Below are 24,965 nucleotides of genomic sequence, written 5' to 3'. Positions count from 1 at the left end.
GTTAACCATAAGGCTCTTAGCAATGAGTAAAATGTATACTGCACTGTCAACTATACAAGGTCTATTTATGAAAAAGGTTTAACAATTCAAACAAGAAAACTAACGGTCCGATTTATGTACCAAAAAATCCAAATATGATATACAGCAACAAACCACAAGTGAATTACAGGCTTCTTACTTTGGAAAGACACAAATATAATAAAGCCTTGATAATAGATTTCACCATTATCACAAGCCGTACAATTTTATGTTCTTGTTTGGTTTTTTTTTTTTTGTTATGTTTTTTTCCCACAGTAAGCATATCTATAAAACCTATAAACCAATTAATTTGGTGTGGTTTTTGGATAAACCAAATTACATCATTCTGTAAAAAAAACACTGTCATACATCCCATTATTCTGAAATGAAAAGGACCAGTCAGACTGAGTATTTATGTATACAATATATCTAGACTATCACTACACATCATTCCATCCTTTTTCAATAATTAAACCAAGATATAAGAGAAAAAAACTCATTCCAGGTATAAATAATATTTTTATTATCAAACATTCACTTATAATGTTACTGTCAATGATAACTGAGAGCTTCATGCTAATTTCCCTGCAACTGATCTGGTACAGTTCAACTGTATGCAAATTTCGGTATCTGTACAGCTAAGGATATATGTACATGTATCATTGATGCTAACTTGTAATAAATTGCATAAGGTCTGAAAGGGAGAATGGGAGAAAGGCAAGGTTCTTCATGTTCATTGTGTGTCTCATTCACTGCAAATATCTCGATTACAAATGTATTGTGTAATCAGTTGCTCTGTGCCTTCCAGTGGTGCAAGAAAAAAATCAGCATGGCAATCAAATTCAAGCGTACATATTTTTTCATTCTCAAATGGCTGTTCTTTTGCTGCATAAGTGTGGTCTGAGTGTTCATCTAACAAGAGTTCTCCTTTGACTTCTTCTGATGTAATAGAAATTTCCTCAGAACGTACAACTCGACCAGAGATGTGTCATAATTGGATGATCCTTTTCATCTTCAGTGTGGATTGAAACTGCAACTGCAACAGATATCTCCTCCATAATGGTATCAACAGCTGTCCATGGTCGAGGATTACCTTTCTTTTTAACTCCTTTTGTTAACTAACTACATCTTTTCCTCTTTTGGCATTCTAAATTAAAAAAAAATAATATTTTAGAGTTGAAAAGAAATTTGAATTTGTAGAGCCTAATATACAACATCTATTTGTCTTACTTTTAAACTTTACTTCCTACATGTATGTCATACAACATTCTGCAGGTTTTTATTATGTTAAATCTATTTTAAATTTCATTTTGTCATGTATGGACCTTTAATTCAAGCTTGCTATTAAGAACAAATATTTGATATATTTGTCAATTGTTAAACATCGTACAGTGAACATACAATGTAAGTTGCTGACATCAACTTACTTAGTCTCTGCTTCTATCTCATGAGGGTCTGGAAGCAGGGGCGGATCAACCCAGGATAATGGGGAGTTCCAACCACATGTCCCCATTCAAATTCATTGATCGTCCAAAAAAAATCCGCCAATGGGAAGGTGTTTACAAACGGTAAACGGACAGAAAGTCACAGGACATAAAGGCACAAATAATCTGTTGACAATTGTTTGTATATATAAGAGAAATATCTTTAAATATTTACTTTTTAATACATATATTCATATTAAAGTTTAATAAATGTGTCATTATATTTGAAAAATGAAGATTTATTTAATTTTAATCATGCAAAAGAAAGATTTCTTGGCACCATGAAGCCATTTAAGTGCCAAACCAGTTTGACATTTTGTTTTTTCAACAATTATTTGATCATTTTTTAATTGTTTTTGATAATTCTTGTTTACAAAGTTGGTTTATATACAATTGTTCAAGAATAAAAATAAGCGTTTTTTGGTTCAAAGAAATAATCAGAAAAAATGAATTGTGACTTTTGTCCTGTGACTTTCTGACACTGTCCTACATTCATACAATAGGAGTATTGGAATAACTGCATAAATTGAAATCAGAAAAGTAAAGACAAGAGGAAACATTTTATCAAATTATCAAGATTGGAGAATGATGGGGTGCTAAAATAAATAAAGAATAGAGAATAATTAATGGGCAAAATTTATAAAGAAAAGAGGAATATATTTGGAATGTGTACATGTCCATGGTATACACATATATGCCCCGCTGATCTTATTTTAACAAGATAACGTTTGGAATTTATACAGGCTCATTAAATTGCATATTTATTCGATAATTTCTAAGTTTTATGAAAAAAAGGTAATTCTCGCATTGATTTGGGTATCAATGTGAAAAAAATAAATCACCTTTGATGGTATTTTATGAAAACACTATTTGATCAAAATATACGAAAATAGTATCATTTTAACGGGAAAAAAATCGGGAGTAGAATAACACTTTAAAATTGTATATAAAATCGTAAATTTTAAAGTTTTATGGAAAAAAATGGTGGGCCACACCGGTTCTACAGCAATAAAGAGGGGAAGCTGAATGGACCGAATTTAAATTGGTCTGCATTTGATTATTATCATCATCTCAGCACATTATAGTATAAACAAATTGGTAGAACTAGTTAAATGTATCTTTTGAATATACTTACATGCTTTAGCTGTGAAAGCAATCGACATAAACGAGAAAACAAATCTGTAAGCGTATCGTCTCTTTTAACAACAATGGCGGAATTTTCTCATCTCGATCCTCCTTCATCCCAGGTCACATCATAATCCCAAGCACTTCCGGTGGCCAAGTGATTTCATTGGCCGTTATATAGACTCTACTAGAGTTGCCAATCTCTTGTATTATATGTCTCTGCACAGATGAAGCTTTAAAAAGTTGAAAAATATTTTCACGAGTCCAACAGTTGACGTGCTTTCTTTATCATGTTTAAGCATGCGAAAATGTATTCTTAAAAAATCTAAGAGACACAGAAAACGTAATACTACTAGTATACGAAATCATTCAATTTTGCATAAAGATGATAACTCTAACTTTAAAAAAAAAACGTTCAGAAATATGAAAAGGAAAAGATGGACTTCTTTCTTGACCAAAATACAAAACTAGTAAACGGTGAATGTATATGTACTACTGTAGACTTTGTTATGATGACCTTTAACTTAATAAATATTTATTTTTTATTATTTCAATCAACAGGTATACCTTAATTAAATTTTTTCCGGAATAGTAATTTCTTTTTCTGGAAAAGTAATACCAATTTGCGGAAACGTAAAAACGCCGCTACTTATTTCGGAAAAGTAATGCACGAAAATGCGGAAACGTGAAATTGGACTTTTGAAAAAAAAAAAACTACTAAAGGACATGTTAGCGCCGACATGAGTTGTAAGAAAAGATTTCCAAAACAACCATATCATTAAGAAGGAATGTTTACATGCTATACTCTCGTACTAGTATTACAGGGTTCTTGTGGCGTTCACCTTAGACACACATCTTTTTAACGATGTTTAACAAGAAAATCCCTATTTAGCGGACAAGCAATTTTTTTTTCTGTTATTGAATATCGAGAAAGAAAATAAATCCCGAAATTAATTTGGAACTTTGATACTCAATAGTTTCCCATCAAAATATTCACAATTAGTGTTCGTCCAGTGGCATACATAACAATCTTATTTCTATATGCAATCAACAATGAGCAAAACCCTAACCTTGTAGTCATTTATAAAAGACCCGAAATGATAAATGTAAAAACAATTCAAACGAGAAAACTAACGGCCTGATTTATGTACAAAATGTGAAAATTCCTTGATAACCTGAATTTTCTTAATTATTTGCCTACAATATATAAGTCACTGTTTAAGAAAAATAAAAAATAAAATTCTGGGACTATTATATTAACGTTAGTATAATACTCCAAGAATTAAAGTGTTGATAAAATAAGAGCCTCACATTTGAAAGTTTTAAAACATTTCGAAGATAAAAAAAAAAAGTAAAAAAATATACAAAACAGACTTTTTCGTTCATTTTGTAACATGAATGAGGCAGTTAGTTTTCTCGACTGAATTGTTTTACATTGTCATTTCAGGGCCTTGTAAAACAGACTATGCGGTATGGACTTTGCTCATTGTTGAAGGCCGTACAGTGACCTATAGTTGTTTATTTTTGTGACAATTTGGTCTCTTGTGAAATGTGGTCTCATTGGCAATCATACCACATCTTTTTTATATATTTAAATCATTTTTCAAGACATCAAATTGTTATTTTGTGTTACTGTTGCAGACAATTCTTTTCAAATATTAAAAATTATTTTAATTAAATGGAATTTTGCATTTGCACCCGCTTGAAAAAAATAAAACATATAAAGAAGCAACATCGATATTCTCTGTACTTTAAGCGGCATTTTCACATGAGTAAAATATAAGGTCAACGTTTGAAACTTTTTCAGTCTTGTTCCGTCTTGTTCCATAACTTTCAGTCTTGTTCCGTCTTGTTCCGTATTTTTCAGTCTTGTTCCGTAACTTTCTACCCAGTCGTATAAACGAATCGTCGACAAGTGCGTACATTTTTTGGAATAACCAAACTCCCCGGCAGTTCCAGTTCCGATCCGCATACGGGCCCGAATACTACTCTACACTTGATGGAGTAAAGGAAAACAGTTCCGGAACGGAAACGATCACTGTCCGGAGTTTGTGGAATAACGTCAAAATCGTTGTTTTATTAGGAACGTCGTGTAACGCTAAGTGGCACCAATACCGTGCGTAACGTCAATATAAATCTGTGATTTTACTATGTCCACAACTTCGATGAACCAAAGCAAGTTAAACATCGACCTGTATCTAAATCAAATTGGTTCTCTTCTTCTTCTTCGTCTTCTTCTTTTTGGTATACAATAGTCTATCGACATTCGATGATTACATACTGTTGGCATACGTGGACTAGTCTATTTACCAAACTTTTACCCCAATTTATTCAAAATATATGTTTTTTTCTTATGTTTAATGTATACATGTATATATTTTAAATTGCGCTATAGTTCCGTAACTTTCTACCCAGTCGTATAGACGAATCATCGACAAGTGCGTACATTTTTTTTTAAATCAATATTTCTGGTATGTTCCAATCTGTCCTTCACTATTGACATCGAGTATATATTACATTTTCCCAAAGTCAACCTTGGAAAAAATATTTAAATAGATTGTAATTTCATCAAATCTTATTTTTTGGGTATTATTTATATTTTTATTTTACACCAGAAATGTTATTTATAAACAAGCGTATGAGTTTAGTTATGACAAGTAAGACAGAGTTGTATATTATACATCTGATAGTTCAAAAGTTATCGGCCGTGTACACTGAAAATTACCTGCAGAAGTGAAACGATGCATGAACTTGCAAGTCCGACAGGAAATCGCTTGAATACCTGGAAGTGTCACCTCACACCCCTTACAATACCTTTGGAAGTAATACCTTAAGCCATGCTGGTGATCAGATGAGGGAAGATCAGAATTTATTTGAAAAAAGTTTATTACTTTAAAGAATTATGAACAAATTATATTTTCGAAAACAATTTTCACGGAACACTTATTCATGATTTCAACTTTGACTCTTTACTTAATTCCAATATTAACACTAACAGTTTAAAAAAAATGCAAAAATTTTCCGTATAAAGTTAGTTAGTCGAATAAAACAACAGTACGATTGACAAGATATCGACACGCAATTACGACTACATCCTTATTCTTTCAAAAAGAGATTCCCAGGCAACCTCAGAATATAAAGTTTCAGGTTTTGTAAATATTAGTAGACCTGTTACTATTCTTGCGGCCTCTAATTGCAAATTTTCTTATTTCCACCGATCCGTGTTGAAGGCTGTTCTTTGACCTATTCAATTTTTAAATAAAATATGTTTAAACTAAACGCAGCCTTGGCTATAAAAAGCCTCAAATGTTGAAGGCTATTCTTTGACCTATTAAATTTTTAATAGTCTTCAAATTTCAACAAAATTCCGCGTAAGGGACCACAACTTGGAAATGGAGATAGGTTTTTATAAAAAAAAAATCAAAGAGAACACAGAGTGTGTAAAGTTTTAAAATTTTTGATGGATACGAACATTTTTCTCCATTGCCAAATCAACTGTAATATTAGCACTCATACCACTAATTATATTTATATCTATTTTCAGCATAGAATATCTCAGTTTGTTATTGTCGACATTTCTATTACATTTTCTTGATAAAACTTTTTAATACATGTATAAACATTTTAACACGCTCACCATATTCTAATTTAAGAGTTGGCGCCCATCAAAGCCATGCACACGAAAATATTTATAGGAAGAGAAATAAAACAAAAGCAAAATGATTTGTCCTTTTAATCTCTGAAATTATCAGCAATAATGATTTTTTTTTTAAGTTTTAGTTACGAATGATATTCTGGGTGTGTCTAAACACTGCTAAGGAGTCCTTAGTGCACTAAGGACTGATAACATGCCACTAAGAACTAGATGGAGAGCTGTTACATGCAATTTCTTTTCATATTACGGTAGAAATTGATATTTAATGCATAAATTTCAAATTTTATAGAAAAATAATAATAAATTAAGGAGATATTCAACATTATTTAGACACGTGCCTGTTTTTCTTTGATATGCCGAAAATCCATGAACCGTTTGACACGTGTCAAATTACATATTAATTGATTACACGGGAATCCTTTTGATAAAGTTGGATACTAATAAATGAATTGTTAATTTTATTAACAAAAAAATCTGAATGAAGAAGTATTTTCTCAAGTGTATATTTCTTGTAAATAATAAATTTGTCACCAGAGAAATATATCTAATGTCGGATTTTTATTTGATGTTCATATTAATAAGTGACTGAAATACAAATTTTTATAGATATTTAATTCACATTTATATATATTTTTTTTAAAGTACGTGTTGAAGTTTGGATAACCGGCAGATGCTTGTTGCGTTTTCATTAAATTCATCTTGTTATTGGGCTGTGATAAGCCCGGTAGTACCGAAAAATTAATCTAATATTTCGTAGCGTTCTATGTCTCTTGAACCAATTTTATTTTTCAGGTGGTCGGACACATTATCTATAATGTGTTTTGTACCCGTATCTCTATTCTGTTTATTTTTTCTTGCAAGCGTGCTTTAATGTGGTGACAGGCGACGACGGACATGCGTTTGAACAATAGACTGGTTTGGAGCTGGAACACTTTAGTTTGTTTCTTATGGTGCACTGTTCAAAATTTATTTTCATATATGAAGACATTTTAAGAAATGTATAACTGGACAAAACGAAACCAATAAGATAATGCATTTTTACTACATGCAACACACTAAGTTCATATATGACCCGTTTGAGTAATATATTTCGGGCCTTCAACAGTGAGTAAAGCGCATAGCACATAGTCATTATTTCATAAATTATTTCGTACGATATGTTAAGCAGACAATTTGTTAAAAACAATACAAATCGGATTTCCTTCTGACATACTTGCCACAGGCATTTGTCTCAGAAAAAAAATTCCTATATACCTTTTCTGAGACAAGTGCCTGTGATACTTGTTCTTCTTTAAGAAAAGTAGATTTAAAGAAATTATAGTTGAAAATATTTCTATCGCGTGATATATTTAGGTTTAAATATTCTGATTATATTGCATTACAAAAAATAATTATTTACACATCATGTGGTAAAGGCATATTTTCAAGGCATTCATACGAAGCATTCTCTTTCTCTGTCAGAATTATATCTTTAGCTCTAAATTTACACATACTGAAAAAAAATTCGTGAATACTGTACTAAAAACTGTGGAACATTTTTAAAACATTTGTCTCTTTTATATATTTGAAAATGAAACTTAATCTGACTTAAAATCGGGAAATGATTTTTTTAACTTCTTTTACTTTTAGAAGAATAATAAAATGTCGAAATATACAAACAAATAAGTACCGTATGAAGCCTTTGTAAACAAATATCAAGCTGGTTGAAAACTAGTGGTTTGGATAAACCCCAAGAACGACACATAATTTTCTCTCTCTCAATTCCATCGTATTGTTTTAGTGAAACCATTTGTATATATACACGCATCTTTGTCGAAATTAAAATAAAAACAAAACACTTATCAATATATATATTTATTTTGTCTTCATATCTCTTACATAACAAGCTGACCACACTCTAACTTATTAGTCATTTAGTAGGCGCACATCAAAGTCGTGCACCTGTGGCAAATAACTTTGTCGGGAAAGAAGTAAAACAAAAACAAAATTATTTGTTCTGTAATCATTTTTCATAAGAACAACACATTTAATTATAAATATTAAGCATGCATTTTTTTAGATACAATTGTTTATTACCTTAAATAAAAAGATTATGATTGTTTAATGAATTGTTTTGTCATTTGGCACGTGTCAAACGGTTCATTGATTTTCGGCATATCAAAGAAAAACGGGCACGTGCCTAAATAATGTTGAATATCTTGTTTATTTATGATTATTTTTCTATAAAATTTGAAATTTATGCATGAAATATCAATCTCTAACATAATATGTAAAAATAATACACACAACAGCACTCCTTCTAGTCCTTAGTGGCATTGTATAGTCCTTAGTGCACTAAGGAGTCCTTAGCAGTGTTTAGACGTACCGTGATTTTAGCCTAACGTGTTGATGTGTCTGTTGTCAGAGATGCACATAGACCTAGGTGAACAATACTGTCTTTAGTTACATCTAGTGTTTAGTTCCATAAAATTTCAGTTATTATCAAATTTTGTTGAAGAATTTATTGGTGAAAGTTAATGTAAATGTTCAGTTGCAAATACTACATGCATATTGAGGACACAATAGAAGAAGTATGGTTACTGGCAAATCTATCCAGGCATCTCCACAATAAAAATATCTTCACGGAAAGCAAGCTATACTAAATAAAAAAATCAAAAACACTTATGTACGATTTTCAAAGTTGTTTAAGTAATTGTAGTGTATTGGATATACCCGTTGGACGCATGTTTCTGTCTTGTCATTACTTTCAATGAAAAGCTGGTGGTATTCTTAGCCCCAACACCATGTGTTGTTTTAAAATTGCTTCTGATTTTATTCACAGTTTTTGTTCAGATGGTGTCACAGTCATGTCTCAGTACCCAACAAGTCGGTTGAGTACAGGAACCCTGATGAGTTCAAAATGATGAGTCCTCTATGCAGAAAAAAAATTCCGCACATAGAGGCGGGCCTCTTTTGGTCACTAAACAATAATGAATAATAGTTCAGAGAAATGGTTGCTACACTAAACGCTAAAATGCACTTTTGAACTTAAATTGAAAAAAAAACACATGAGATTACCAAAGGATAAAGGTTTCTGCTTTGAGACAGGCGACGGATGTATACTCATGACTTTTGATATCTCAACTGGCCCCTATTCCTTTAGCAAATGAGGAATAAACAACCACAATGCATTAAACAAGAGAAAACTCGATTTAAAAGAAGCCAGAGTCAAATGTAGAAATAGGTAACAGAAGAAACTACACAAATGGCAATAATAAACATAAAATAACAAACGGACCAGTAGCAGTAACTCAATGCAAGCTCCATGTTTGAAGTACACTTATCGGTAATTTGTGTCATTGGTAGAAAAATTAACAATTCTTAAACAATAATATCTGGGAATATTTGGTCTGCTCCAATAAAATAATACTACAAAAACATATAAAACTATTCTCTGTTCTTTGGTTGAGTTCACAAATAGATTTTTCTCTAAGATATTTCATTCTCCCATAGGATATTTGTTTCTCCTATAGGATATTTATTTCTCCTATAGGATATTTCTTTCTCCCATAGGATTTTTTTCTCTCTTATGAGTTGCTTTGATCTCCCATAGGATTTTTAATCTCCCTTAGGATTTTTAATCTCCCTTAGGATTTATTTATTACCCTTAGGATTTATTTATTACCCTTAGGATTCTTTTTTATCCCACAGGATATTTTTTCTGTTATGAAATCCCTTAGGATATTTATTAATCCTAACGGATATTTTTAATCCCATGGGATTATTTTATTAGACTAATATCCTGTAGGATAAAAAATATCCTATAGGAAATGCTTTTATTTTTCCTAAGGGATTTTTTTAATCCTAAGGGCGAAACTATATCCTATAGGATATTTTTATTCTCCTAAGGGATTATAAATCCCTTAGGATTTAAATATCCTGTAGGATATAAAAAATATCCTATGGGATTATGACTTTATCCTATAGGATTTTTCAAAATCCTGTAGGATTTTTAAAAATCCTATGGGAGAAAAAAATATCCTACAGGATTTTGTCACTATTTTCACTCCAGTTGCCGAACCGGGCGAGCCACACCAATTTTTTTTTTTTGTATTGTGTTATTTATCCCCAGAGGTACATTATTGCCAAATTTGATGATTCTACGATAAAAAAAAGTGTGGTTCCAATTTGCACTTATGAGAAGTGCAAATTAATCCAAGAACATGTTCCAACCTCTTTGTTGTTTGGTTGAGAGTTAAAAGTAGTACTATCAATAAAACTGTTAAAATGGGATACAGAAATTGTGAGAAACCTATAAAAAAGAAGAATTCTAAAATTAATTTAGTGATTTAATTCTTCAATTCATTCAATGACTTACTTCTTCCATTCGTTTAGTAATTTAATACACTGACCTATGTAATTGATTGAGTGAACATGGGATGATTCAAACTTCTCTCTCCCTTACAATTTTGTCAGTGAGGCATAGATTAACCCTTGTTTTCTACCATCTTCATGTTTCCCGTCCCTGTTATTGAGGGATGAATATGGGATACTTCCCATTTCCACCCCTTTTACTTTTTTTGTAAAGCAAAGCAATTTTCTACTTTACTACCCTCGTCACCTGGTTTTCGCCCGACTCCCAATTCCCTCGAACCTTACTCCCACTAATTTCCAAGCATCGATTCAAGAATAATGCCCACCTCAGTGGAAGATTAGGTAGGAGAATGTCCGAGGGTCGGACCCCCTTTCTCCTTGGTTGGGAACCACTTTTTAGAAATGCCTGGATCCGACCGCTCGTATTTACACCCACCCGCAAAATTTAGTTGGCTATTTATTAAAGAAAATCTAGAGTTATTGAAAATTATTGCAATTTATATTAATAAATGTTTTAAACTGAGAAAGCTATCAATATAGTATAGGGTTGAGTTTAATATTGTAGCAGCTACGTAGCTGCTATCGATATATATGTAACAACTAGTTTACAGCTACACGTTCAATAGTCAAAATCTACGTAGCACTACGTAGCTGCTACGATAATGAACTCAACCCAGATATGTTTTTATTTAACCTATTGAGAATATTTTGCCTTTTAATATTATTAGATATTCTAGTAATTTTTATGCTTTTTTAGACTAATACGTGTTGCTCTGATCTCTAGAGCTTAGAATTTAGATGATTATATTCAAATTTATATATGTTTTATATCAACATTACTGTGTCAATTATCAAAATCATTGTAATAAATTACTTTGCTATTCATGGGCCTTTTAATTGGAATAAAAATCTTTTCTTGTCTTATCTTGTTTGTTATATATGGACACTACTCTGGGGATCAAATTTGAGAAAGTTTTTAATATTTGAATCAAATAGGAACAACAGCTAAAGGAAATATTCCGTATGAAAGACATTGTCATCCGCAGCCAAGCCGTATGATGTCCATAATTTAATAATTGCCACTATTACAGCTAACAGCAACAGTTATGTAGACTATTGAACATAAATTAAAAAAAATATATATAAAAAGAAAGGAATACGTATGTAAACACACCTTGTTCAGCAGTTATTTGAATCAAATAGGAACAGCAGCTAAAGGAAATCTTCCATATGAAAGACATTTTTATCCGCAGCCAAGCCGTATGATGACCAAAATTTAATAATTGCCACTATTACAGCTAACAGTAAAAGTAAGCATCAATTAAAAAAATATATATATAAAAAGAATGGAATATGTATGTAAATAGACCTTGTTAAGCAATTAACCTGTCACATTGGTGCATGCATTTCGTATAGCTTTACACACTGTGAGCTCTAACACTTTCGATCGGCCAGATTGTCACATTATATGCAGACGAGTCTAATCGATGGTGAAGGAGTCATGCAGAAAAATTACAAATATCATATAATAAATCTAATGATACGTTTCACGGAAGTGGAGAGAAACCCTATTTTTTAAAGCACGACTTTTTGTTTTTAATATCAATTCCCTGATTGACATATATTGATTAAGTACAAGTACCCCGATGGAGAGCTTAGTCGATTCTTAAATTGAGGGGTGTAACTGCAATGGAAAAAATTGAGTCGTCTACAACGGTCAAATGTTCTACCTGGATGGAAAATATCGAAAATTTGACCTATTTGATCAAATGAATATTTCTTTTGTTTAAATATTGTTGTTAATAATACAGTGTAAACTTTATCTTTCTGTAATAATGGGAAATGGATTTAAATAAGCAGGTTGAATATTGGAAATCTAATTACTCTATGCCTTTTAATACAACCAGATTCGTTTTTACAAAATTTTCAGTTTAAGATTGTTCAGAGGATTTTAACATGTATTTTATATTTATCTAAATATTAACTAAAAGAAACTGAACTGTGAACATTTTGTTCAGAAACCAGAGAAAAGTGTTTTTTTTCACATTTTATGGTAATGTAATGTTACACAAAATTTCTGGCTACCCATTATAGATTGGATTTAAAATTATGACATTTTCTTGTCTTTCAGTGCAAAAGAAGTCAATTTTAGGTTTGTCTGAAGATTTTGTGTGAACAGTTAAACCGTTAATAATATCTTGTTGTTATTCAAATACTATATATAGAAATGTAGATGTAAGAACATACTCCCAACAAAATATGTTGGGATAGGAAATTTAAAATATTGGATTAATATAGAAAAATACTCTGTATGTTTCGTTACTCCTTCAAAAAAATTATGTTATGGTAATTGTTAGAATCAGCATTTAATTAAGAAAAATTGTAATATGTATCTCTTATTAAACCATTAAAATTTGATCGAAATTACAAGTGTTACTTTGCTTTTTGTGTCTAATCCGGTAGTATTTAATTTTACATGTTTCATCTAGAAAATAAAAAAAAATACACCAAAAAGAAGTCGACTTCCGATACAACAATTTTGTCACACATAAAGACGGTTCCTTGAGGGAAAAATCATTTGCAAATTGATTTTAACACTACGAGTACTTAGATCACAGACAATTCTTGTAGTTTATTTTGTTTGCTTTAGCACCAATTCGGTTGAGAATACTTGTTTTATTTTGTTGCTTTTCTGCATTTCTATTTTCAAAAGATACATCATCGTCTGTCTTTGAATACCATAATCGACCTCTGGTGTTGCTATTATTCTTCCTAACATGATTTTCAGCTATAATCAAAATTACAAAAATCAATATATAAAGTAATGCATCTAACATATTGTTTGTTTATGCTGCAATCAAAGAACCATAGAATAACTGTTTGATAATAATCAAGAGAATATCATTTATCTGAAGATAGTGCTTGACAAAGTGTTGATGTGCAAGCCACATACTGTTCCTTGGCAAAAATAGTAACTCAAGAATCTGACTAACAACCCAAACGTCACCCTGTGAACAATGTGCAAATCGAGAAATTGATTCATGATCTAGGGGACTTTTTTTATAATTTGCAGGCGTCGGCGTTGATGTTCGTTATTTTAACGTCTGATAGTATTGCTTGAAAAGGAGTATAATGTAACACAACGCAAATTAACGACGATAAATGATAAGCAGAATAAAGAAACACGTAATGTTTTTTGGAAGACTATTTTCTGCATTATTATGTTTAATCACTTTGCATTTTAAAATTTGATCAATGTCAATAAAAGTTCCATATTTAATTTGAAAGAAATTTAGCATAAGTGTTGTGATTCGTCTTCGGGATAAAAAAGAGAATCTTGCATTACAGGTGATGCATGCAAATAAAATTGTGAATGGAAATGGGGGAATGTGTCAAAGAGACAACAACCCGACCATAGAAATGACAAAAGCAGAAGGTCACCAACAGGTCTTCAATGAAGCGAGAAATTCCCGCACCCGGAGACATCCTTCAGCTTTCCCCTTAACAAATACATACTAGTTCAGTGATAATGAACGCCAAATTGTACACAAGAAACTAAAATTAAAAAAATACAAGATTAAAGCATGATTCGTTTTTCTTGTCAACTCATCCAATTCTCACATCATTTAGAGTTCAAGCGATTCTTAATCTACTTGATCGATATATGAGATGTGAACATCGGTAAACTACTGTTGCTTTAATTTGTGAAAAATGGAAAAGGTCCTGGCAATTCACCGTTTCAGAATCTAATGCATTCTGAGTTATATTTTCAAATTGACACCATAACGTTGTGATTGGTTTTTAACGTTCTAAACAATGAAAAATCAACCAATGACGTGACGTTATTTTCATTTTGGGGTACGAACAATGAAATTACCCATGATTCTTTAGATTTTGAAACGCCCAATTGAGCTTACGACATTGATATTTTAAATCAGAAAAAAAAAGTTTCGTAATCCCCTTACACCAACGTAAAAGACTAAAAATACAACTGTGCAGTACAATGATGGCATTATTGTTCTTTGTATACCATTTCGGTGTTATTTGTGGTTCCTAATGAATTATGTAAAATAATACTGGACAGAATAATTGTTTCCATTTAGTTTTAATTTTGATGGATTTCTACCAATCAAGGAAGAAATTCGGGACATGTTCCATGCTCACAGTTCAAACATATAGATTACTATACTTTATGCAGTGCTTTGATGATAATGGTTTCAAATTTTCACACTAACAACGAATATTACCGCTACAGACTTTGTCAACAAATATTACTATTTACACGCAAGCAAATATTCTACGTTAAAAAATTGCACCCAACATTTTATGGACACCTTTACCATTTTTTTTTGTACGAAACATATGTTTGCCGCCGTTCACGACTTTACTTGGTTTTACTCGACACGACGAACGATAAGGCATTCATAGATAAATGAAACCGGCACATAACAAATTTCTAATGGTTTTGGTGCAGTTTATTTGGTACTGTTATCTCTTTCCATGTACCCTTTTCTACTGTTATAGGACAATATACGTCGAGTCATTATTTTGTTAATTCCCTCTAATTGAAAACTCATGATTTATACTTGTAATTTAATTGACAGAAGTTAAATAAAAACAAAGATAAACCGTAGAAATATATTTGAAAACTTAAAACCTTATTCGTTACATTGTGACAATTTATAGGCCTTCACGTACAAATATTTCTTTAGCAAATGCCAGTATGCCTTCTAACATCTCCTCTCCAGTAGGTACTATTTGATTGGCCGGAAGCTCAAATCCGTAATGTCCTTCGTCTCTCAATTCTACAGTGTATGAATATTGTATACCAGCCACGCCTTTTGTATAGTCATCTGCACCTCCAGCAGCTGGGTCTAACAATAAATTATTATAATATTAATATGGTAAATATAATAATTATAATGATTATTTATTTGAAAAAAAACGGGTGCGTATTTTAAAAAACAAACCTAAGGGAAACATTAAACAAGTGAGATGCTGCGCTACAAAAAACGTTTTATGATTCTCCTAAACTAGCAGTAAGCTAACATTAAGAGAAACACGATATTAAAAAAAGAACTTTATAAAAACAATTATTTGACAGAGTTTTTTTTGTTTGTTGTTGTTTACTGCAGTTGACTTGTTGAATTTGACTGTTTCTCATAGTTTAATTAAAGTTATGTTTAAAAAAAGAAGTACATAATAAAAACTGGAAGTATTGTCATAGAAAATGGAACGTTTCGAACATACGTTATCTTATCAATCAGAAAAAGGACAAAAGATACTAGAGGGACAGTCAAGCTCGTATATTGAAAATAAACATACAACGCCATGACAGACAAATAATAGTACACAAGACACAACATAGAAGACCAAAGACTAAGCAACACAAACCCCAACAAAAAACCGGGGTTCGTCTCAGGTGTTCCTGAAGGATAAGCAGATCCTGCTTCACATGTGGCACCCGTCGTGTTACTCATATTATTACAAATCCGGTAAATAGTATAATTCGGTAGGTCTCATTCGTAAAAAAGGAAGGGTATTGTAGTTGAATGACTTGTTTAATTAGTATGAAGGTTCTGTACATATTTTGTACTTTTGTTCATTAAAGACATATGAAATTTGTATCTAAATCGTCAGAAACGTATTACTATCGAATTATTGCCTTCCCATAATCTTATTCGTGACAACCTTTTCGAATGCACTGACCTTGACCATCAACCCACTCGATACAAAGTGACAACTGCACTACTAATACAAAAATACTACCCTAATTCGTCAATAATATAGGAACATAGTTATGTACTTACATAGGTCTGTAGCATCTTTACCAATCATAAATTGAGTATTATATTTGTTGCTGATTGCATTTGCTCCTACTTTTGAATAGTGTTTCTGTTTGAAAATACATAAAAAATATACAAAATCTATATGCAAGGATAATATATATCAAAGTAATGGCAGACGGTTTGTTGGTTTACCTCTTCTGTTAAGAATTTAATTCATTGAAGTTTGATAATTAAAGAAACTGTATCAAATATTACAAAACTAACAAATAAAGCCTATCCCTGTTTCCATAAATACTTTTGAGAAATCTAGTTCAGAGAAAATCTCATTAATTGTATTTATCGTTGTATTCCTGGTTATATAGTAAAGGGTTAAAATGGATTTGTTTTCTGCATGTAATATGCAATGTTGAGTTATTAGAGGTGTAAACTTTCTTACAAATACAAAATTTGTTAAGTGTTAACATAAAGAACAAAGCAACCGACATCAGACAAACTGGTGATACCATACTATCTATTACGTTGTTTTAATACTAACCAAGTATTCGAGATCAGATGGCAACTCATCAGCAGTATATCCCCATGGCCATAACCATATTTGTCCATAAGCATGAATGTCGAGGTATGCTATTGTGTGGCAATGAATATCACGCATCAGTTTTCCTACAGCTGCTGTTTCTGGTGCAGTTAATGATTTGGTACCTGCATAAACCTCCGAACATGTATCAGTGCTTCCACCAATCGCTACAAAAACATTTTGAAAAAGATTATGGATATAACAGTTGGTGATTATTTCTTAATGTGTGGAATTGATTTTTTTATAGTAAGCATTTCTATTATTGTTTTTTACAGCGGATTTCATTGAGTGTGTAGCCAAAGGTAATATCTTTGGTAAGCTTGCTTGTCAGCTGAACCGTGAAGTCATTGTTAGGTCAGGTAAACTACCCTCCTTTAAGAGTAGACTAGTATAGTAGATAACCAATATATCTGTCTGTTGGACTAGGCTACTTCGAAAGGAGGGTAGTATACCTGACCTTACAATGTCTTGACGGTTCAGCTAACAAGCAAACTAACCAAAGAGGTATAACCTTTGGCTACTCACTTAATGAAATCGACTGTAATAAATCTTTCAAAAACAGTTTTTGGAAGATGAGTAGGAAACTTTGTACTCTGTCCAGATTCATAAGTAGCAAAAGTAAATCATTAAAAGTTACTTATAGCACTTATTTTTATTTTATTACTAGTAACTGTTGCAGTAGCTGCTGAATAGTATTTGAATACAAGTACATGTCAATTGAGTTTTAATTATTGGTTAACCTGTTGGTAGCTGTAGCTGTAGTGTACTTATTATATGGTTTCTATCTTTGTGTTACTTTTTACATGATGTGGTCTAAATAGTCAAAACAGGAAAAAAGTCTGGTAAATCCTAACTAAATCCAAATAATGTGGTTGTATTAAGGGACGTAGACTTTTTGTCACGTGTTTGTAGGTTTATTTCTGTAAATGGTGTTTATTGGGAGTTTTATCGTGTGATTAGTATTATTGGTCCAAATTTTTATTACCTCCTGGTATTATTTTTAATTCTTTAAATCAATGAAGAGTGTTATTCGGATTTTAATTTGGCTGCATGTCAAAATTCGATCTAAAGTTGTGCAAGTGCCTCAGCTAGCTTACAATTACAATGACTAAACCTTCAAACTTGTGTGCCCTCTTCTATTACTTTATCCAAGAATATGCAGGTTTTTAGTGATGGGCAATGAAGATTTTCTATGTGCTATTAGAGCTGACGTAACTTAAATTAATTTTTAGAAGTCAAATCAGTCGATTGTTTGTTTAGAAAACATAATTTCTTTAAAATAAACCGGATGGACATTGTTTGGTCAATTGATTTCAAACCTGGGTTCCACTTAAATCCAAAGTTTCTGTTTAAATCTACGCCAATGCAGGAACCAGATGATGATGGTTGTCTGTTCTTTCTCCAATACCTTTCCTAATATATAACAAAAACGATCGTATTTACAGCCATAGGGTAGCATCTTAAAAATTATGAATAATGCAAAATTTGTAAATATCTAGAAGAAACCACGCACAACCTTTCAAAAACAAAAGAAGAGAGACGAACATCACGGGGTTAATACTTGTATGTATTGTCATGTTCTACAAATGAGATGTTATGGTTGATGTTTAATAAAACAGACATCACATTTGGAATACCAAATTTAACTTATATTCACCGAGTATGAACCTACACTAGTTACAAGACAGGTGACAAATGTGGAACATGATCTGCTTACCCTCTCTCGGAGCAACTAAAATCACCATGGGTTTTTGGAGGGGGTCTTTATCCTCAGTATTTATTTGTCGTGTTAACTTTTGTGAACTGTTGTTTGTCTTGATCATTTTTCATTTTGTCGGGTCAATGTCGATAGATGTCGACTTGAATTACCCTTTTGAATCTCTGCCGGTCTTTCAATTTTTTCATAGAGTCAAATGAATGATTAGAATTGTGAATTATATAGTCCAGAGTTTCATTTAAATATAACTTACAGTTGTCCTTGAATATTCATAACCGTCAGGGTTAACTACAGGTAGAAGGTACCAGTCAAATTTCTCTAAAATACTGTCTATAGCAGGATTGTTGCTCGGGTTCAAAGCTAACTGAAAAAAATAGATCAGCTGCTGTTATGAGAAAAAATTTCGTGTATCAAAACTAAAAGATTGACCTTATTATTGAACCCTTTTCCAGTTGTTGTTTATACCATGTTTATCATTGCTTAATGTTGTAACTGATGGTCTTCATATGTTTATTCATTTTTACAAATTTCTACCTGCGATCAAAAACAAGATTAATATATTTAATTATTTATTTGCTACGCTACATTATCAACATTACCACCAAGTAAGTATACCATTCGCAGGCTATTAGGATTAACATTTTCAAGTTAAAGAAGCATACGTCACACATTTAATAAAAATAAAAAGTAAATAACCATGCGCAACTTTGGCTTTACTTGGATTCTTTTAAAGAAAGAGGCTTTTTCATGACGCATTTTATAAATAACTCATAGCTGCGAAGGTGATAGAGTAGATTGTTACCCCGAAAAAAACATTGTCAACCGCAGGGAAGCCAAGGTTGACAATGCTTTTTCGAGGGGTACCAATCGCTCTATCACCCTCTCAGTTATGTGTTATTTATCGATATATTAGTGGTCTAGACGAGAGGGTGACATTAAAAAAAATGTCACTCGCTCAGCCATGTGATAAAGTAAATTAACACCCTCCTATTAGCCAATCAAAATATGACATTTTAATGTGAAGTATAATAATATAAAATGATTTTCAGTTCTATAAACGAATGAATTTCAATAAAAGGAATATATGATTTTATATCACAAACCTGATTAATTAAGTATAGAACAACTGCAGGAGATATCCACTCTCGTGCATGCAATCCACCATTAATAAAGATCGCTTTCTTTGAACCGCCTGTACTAATCTGTCAAGTATTTGAATACAGTTAAAATTTCAAAACAAAATCAAATTATTTTTCCAAAACCATAATTTAGCATTGTGGACATTAAACAGTGATTGATTGCATTTAAGTACAACTATTACATGTAAAAGATATTTTTCTATGCGATTTTTGTTCCAATGAATGGTAAAAGTTGGTTCAAACATATAGTCGTGAATCATTTACAACTACAGAAGTAGCACAAAAGTAGTCTAAGTATTTTATGATCTAAGTAATTCACACTAATAGTATGTATATAAGCGTTCTGATATTTTTTAGTAGCTTTACAAAAATACATCTCTGTCAAAGATTCTATCTTAACTCTACCATGTCAACGGATTGTACAAATCAAATCAAATATGTTTATTTCCTAATCAAAGGGCCCTTATAGGCATATCAATTACAAATAAATAAATCAAAATAGACAAAATATAAATACATGTTTAGAAACAATATGAAATTAAGCATTATAATATGATTTATATAAAAACAAAAGAACAGTATATATACGACATTGTCAATTCAGCAAAAGAAAGATAACTATTCACCACATCAGACTTGGGGTCAATTACATTGGAATGTAATTAATTAGATTACACATTACATTGCAAAAATGGTCAATTACACTATTACACATTACACAGTTTTTGAAATGTAATAAATTAAATTACAATTACCTAAAGTAATTAACTAAATTACACATTACATTTCATCATGATATTTTTTAACAATATTTTACATGTTTATATAGTGCATGTGTAAAATATTCATGTAAGCATAGTTTAAGCGTTGCATTTGATAATCATTTAATATTGTTATTTTAATGTTTTGTCAATTAGTCTGAATCTTCTGGTCTGAAAACAGCAATTGTAAATAGTCTTTCGACAGGAGCTAATGTTGTGCAAGCTATTGCTTGATCAGGACACGGATGTTTTATGATTAGAAGATCATTATATTGATAGGAGAGGGAATTTGTTCCTGTTAACTTGCCAATACATCAAGGGGTATTTTGACATCTCAGAAATGAACTCATTTGAATTAAACATAATATGAATAAAGAAATTATAAATGAATTTAAAATATTTGTTTATTTTACTTTAAAAATATTAAAAAGTGTGCTTGTCACAATATTGAAAATAATTTTTAGTACAAACGATGTATATAATGTCTACATATTAGAAATATTTTGCTAATAAGATAAAATATCTGTAATAGTGGCATTGCCCCTGGACATTTTAATCTGATTAATTGCTGTTTGTTTTTACAGCTGTTGATTTTTATTTCTATTTTCCTTTTGTGTATACTAATTTGACAAAATGATTGTATGCAGTGATTTTAAATTCTAAATGAACTGTCTCAGAAAGATGTTTCACAGTGACACATTTTATTGTTTTTGTTTAACAGGGTGTTTATTATTAATCAATCTATTTAGTTAAAGATCTTTCTTAAAAACTGAACAACCCTTATATATGATTATCACATTTTTTAAATTATAAGACTATTCAAAAAAATCTGTAGGTCAAATAAATGATATAAAAACTTCAGAATAAATTACAGACTTCATATATTAAAAAAGCATTGATATTAATATTTGAAAACTATATATAATTTTACAATTTATATTATTAAACACAAATCCTTAACTGTAATACCATAAAAGTACATGTAATTGAAATGTAATTCAAAAGTAATTGAGCATTACATGCTTTTTTCAATGTAATTAATTAAATTACCATTACATGTAATTAAAAAAATGCTCAATTACACATTACATTCAATTACATGTTAAATTGTAATGCATTACACTTAATTACCATTACATTTTTAATTACCCCATCCCTGCACCAAATATTATCATTAAAACCGGTATTAATTTTTACATGACAGTATTATTTCTCACTTCTAAGTTTAAAGTCAAATAATTTGCATAATTTTTTAATAGAATTATCATCATCATTTGTCATAATCCATATAAATAGGTTTTGTTACTTAAATATTCTTAGTTTTTGGATATTCCATAGATAAATTATCAAGTAAAATGGTTCTTGAAGTTACATATAGAGGACATTCTAAAAAAAAATTGAGTTCATTTTCAGTCACATTCAAATTACAATATTGACAAAGTCTTTCACATCGTGGAATGTTTTCTAATTTACCTGGCATGTTCACCCTGCGTTCATGGCGACCAGTTTTTAACTCTTAATTTGTGATTACTAAATCTAAATTTTGTAAGAATTTGACAATTGCCATTATTTATAGAGGATAGATAGCTTAAGGTTTCTTTACCAAATGAGAATTTAAATTTAAAATAAGTACTCAATCTACCTTTATCCGGTAAATAAGAATCTCTGGTTACTTTCCAAGTCTCAAGAAAACTGTTTCGGAGACATTGTTTAAGTGATTTTTTTAAAGGAGTAGGTTAAGTAAGACCCATTCTTGGCCCCAAAAATATAGCAGTTTTACAAAATTGTGAAAATGTAATCTTTTAGCTATATATTGGAATGAAGAATGCTTCTGCTACACAAATATGGGCTGTTTTTGACAATACAATGCACATATATCGGGTACTAACATCATTAAATCATGCTAAATTATAAAATCTTCACAATTGTAGCATTTTAGTTAAATTTTAGACGGTTTCCGTCTTAAATGAAAGTGGCCGCATTCGTGTTCATTCATAATATTGAAATGTAAGTTGTATTTAATGATAATACACAACATATATAAAGGTTGAGGATGAACACGGATGCGGCCACTTTCATTTTTGACAAAAACCATCTGAAAAGTTACGTTTTTTTGCATATTTGATAGATTTTTCTTATTTAAGCTTGAATCGGAGCGTTTTTAATGACTAAATCAGTTAAAATCTTTCACATAAACTAATTGAATCAATTGAAATAGACACTTTTTTAAGTGTTTAATAAGTGTCCAAAATCGTTCGTTAGATGAACCTGAAATTTGAGGCCAAAATCGGTCCTTACCGGACCTACTCCTTTATATTTATACAAGGTCAACTGCAATTTAAGTATTATCGGTTACATTAACTTAACTTAACAATATACTTTTATTTGAAAGTGCTTGAACTAAGTCTATATTATAATATATGTAGCTTGAGATAATCAATCGTTTTATTTTCATAAGATTTACCAGCTGTGTGTAGTTGTGCACGATTCGAAGCTGCAGCTACCTCTTTTAAATACTGTGAAATCTGTAAATAAAATGAATATTAAATTTTCTTAATTAACTACAATGTGTACGTATTGTAATGTAATTTTTAATTTAAAAAAAAAACCAGTAATACTTTTAGATTTTTTTTTAATTATAGCGATACTTTTTTCAGATGTTGTCTGCTCTTTGGTCGGGTTGTTGTCTCTTTGACATATATTTCCATTTCCATTCTCAATTTTACTATTGAAGAATCATAGAGCTGCTGAACCTCGTACGTTGGTTTAAAAAAATATAAATCTTTTGTTATATTTACAATGTTAATGATATAGTTTACTCAGTGTCAGAGGGGGTTCAATACAAAACTTCTGATGATGGAACAGTTACTAAGTCTTCCATGATACATGCACCTTCCATTTGGACAAATCTGACGTTATAACTTTGCTTGAGAAAATTTATAACAACGCATGCAATTAACGTGTCATATATTATGAAATATATTAATATAAAAGCCTTCATGCAAATATTTATGGATGCCATATTTTGCCTTCCAACTAGGTAAATATTTTGTAACGGTAAACCTCCCTCATAGATACCACAGTAATTTTCACGCACTGTCCGATAATACTTACGGTTATATAAGAAAGCAATTGCATATCTACTTCGAATTTTCACTTTGTTTCTCATTTCAGTGTACTAGTATTTTTTGCAAAAGATGAATCTTTTACTGGTACCAATTCAATATTGCTGAAGCTGTGGAAAATCCATTTAGAAAAGGGCTATAAATGTATATGAGTTATTAACCTCTTCTTACCTCAGAAACTGAATGATACTGAGCCAAGTCGAAACCTTCTAATTGTCTTTGTTTAGAAACGGGTTTATTCTCTCTATCAATTAGCCTAACATTACAACAAATACATGATTTAACGTTGTCATGTACGAGGGTTTTGATGGGTTAAACACAATAAATAATGAATGGGGGAATATACAGAGAATATCAAGCAAATATGGAACATTGCCTGCACATTTAAAGAACGGGATATTTAGACCCCATCCAGACCCTGTAAGAGAACTCACTTTTGAACATCATCGATCCATTTTGTATAATCAGTTCCTATTGATTCCAAATCGGATGAGTATTGATCTAAATATTTTGCATCCACGTGTACGTCCATGTTGCTATTAGCTGATCTCGGATGCTTCCAAATATCTGCCTAAAAATGTTGAAAAAACAGAAGTCAGTGATTTGTTTTTGCGTAAGACCGAATGTTTTCTTTGAAATTATTCATATTTTTTCATTTTTTTGCGTACTATACGGTATGGCTTTTGATCATGGGTGAAGACTGTACTTTGACCTATAGTTGCTCTCAACTACGTCATTTGATCCCAGGTGAATAATTGTCTCATTTTCAATCAATCCACAGACTCGTATTTTTTATAATGATTGCAAACAGGATGATAAAATCAAATTCTGATAAAATGCAGGTACCTAAAATATATATATCTGTATAGATATGAACACAATTTGTGTATAGGAATGCATCTATAATATGAATAATTGCAACAAAGGCTTCAAAATAAAATACTATACAATTACTGTCTTTTGATGAGGTAAATGTGTGGTTTGATTGACTTTTGAAAAACTGATATTCACTGGAGCCAACGGCCGCAGTAAATATCAGTTTTTCAAAAGTCAATTAAACAACATATGTACTGAAGCAAAAGACAGTAAATGTTTTATTCCATATTCCGAGAGAAATGAACGTAATGGAAAATATTTACCAAAATCAATTGTACATCAAACGTTTTTTACCAAAATTATACACGTAAAAGCACGCGACGTTTTGCGCGGTGAATATCCTTTTTCC

The 24,965-nt window shown here is 31.1% G+C and overlaps 1 protein-coding gene and 1 long non-coding RNA gene across 2 annotated transcripts; both read right to left on the bottom strand.

Moving 5' to 3' along the window:
* Positions 1 to 517: 517 nt before the first annotated feature.
* On the bottom strand, positions 518 to 2,844 carry LOC143080235 (uncharacterized). The gene is made up of 2 exons (XR_012979666.1): positions 2,638 to 2,844; positions 518 to 1,165 (listed from the first exon to the last, which is right to left on the bottom strand). It is a non-coding gene; the product is annotated as an uncharacterized LOC143080235 (long non-coding RNA).
* Positions 2,845 to 15,259: 12,415 nt separating this feature from the next.
* LOC143081018 (carboxypeptidase B-like) lies at positions 15,260 to 23,514 on the bottom strand. The gene is made up of 7 exons (XM_076257251.1): positions 23,485 to 23,514; positions 19,819 to 19,917; positions 18,969 to 19,079; positions 18,318 to 18,411; positions 16,960 to 17,165; positions 16,446 to 16,530; positions 15,260 to 15,509 (listed from the first exon to the last, which is right to left on the bottom strand). Exons 1-7 carry the CDS (start codon positions 23,512 to 23,514, stop codon positions 15,316 to 15,318), a joined length of 819 nt encoding a protein of 272 aa, XP_076113366.1. The 3' UTR covers positions 15,260 to 15,315.
* Positions 23,515 to 24,965: the final 1,451 nt, after the last annotated feature.

This window comes from Mytilus galloprovincialis, chromosome 6, assembly GCF_965363235.1.
Source record: "Mytilus galloprovincialis chromosome 6, xbMytGall1.hap1.1, whole genome shotgun sequence".
Classification (NCBI taxonomy): Eukaryota; Metazoa; Mollusca; class Bivalvia; order Mytilida; family Mytilidae; genus Mytilus; species Mytilus galloprovincialis.
The sequence above is the reverse complement of the archived record's forward strand: the minus strand, read 5'-3'. Positions and strand labels throughout refer to the sequence as shown.

Bases quoted from the DNA above. Each gene is read 5' to 3' on its own strand.
- LOC143081018 (XM_076257251.1), bottom strand. From the start codon at position 23,514: ATGGAAGGTGCATGTATCATGGAAGACTTA. The intron at 18,412-18,968 runs GTAAGTTATATT...GTTATATATTAG, and splicing joins ATGAATATTCAAGGACAACT to GAAAGGTATTGGAGAAAGAA. The intron at 16,531-16,959 runs GTTAGTATTAAA...ATTTTCAAACAG, and splicing joins CATCTGATCTCGAATACTTG to AAACACTATTCAAAAGTAGG.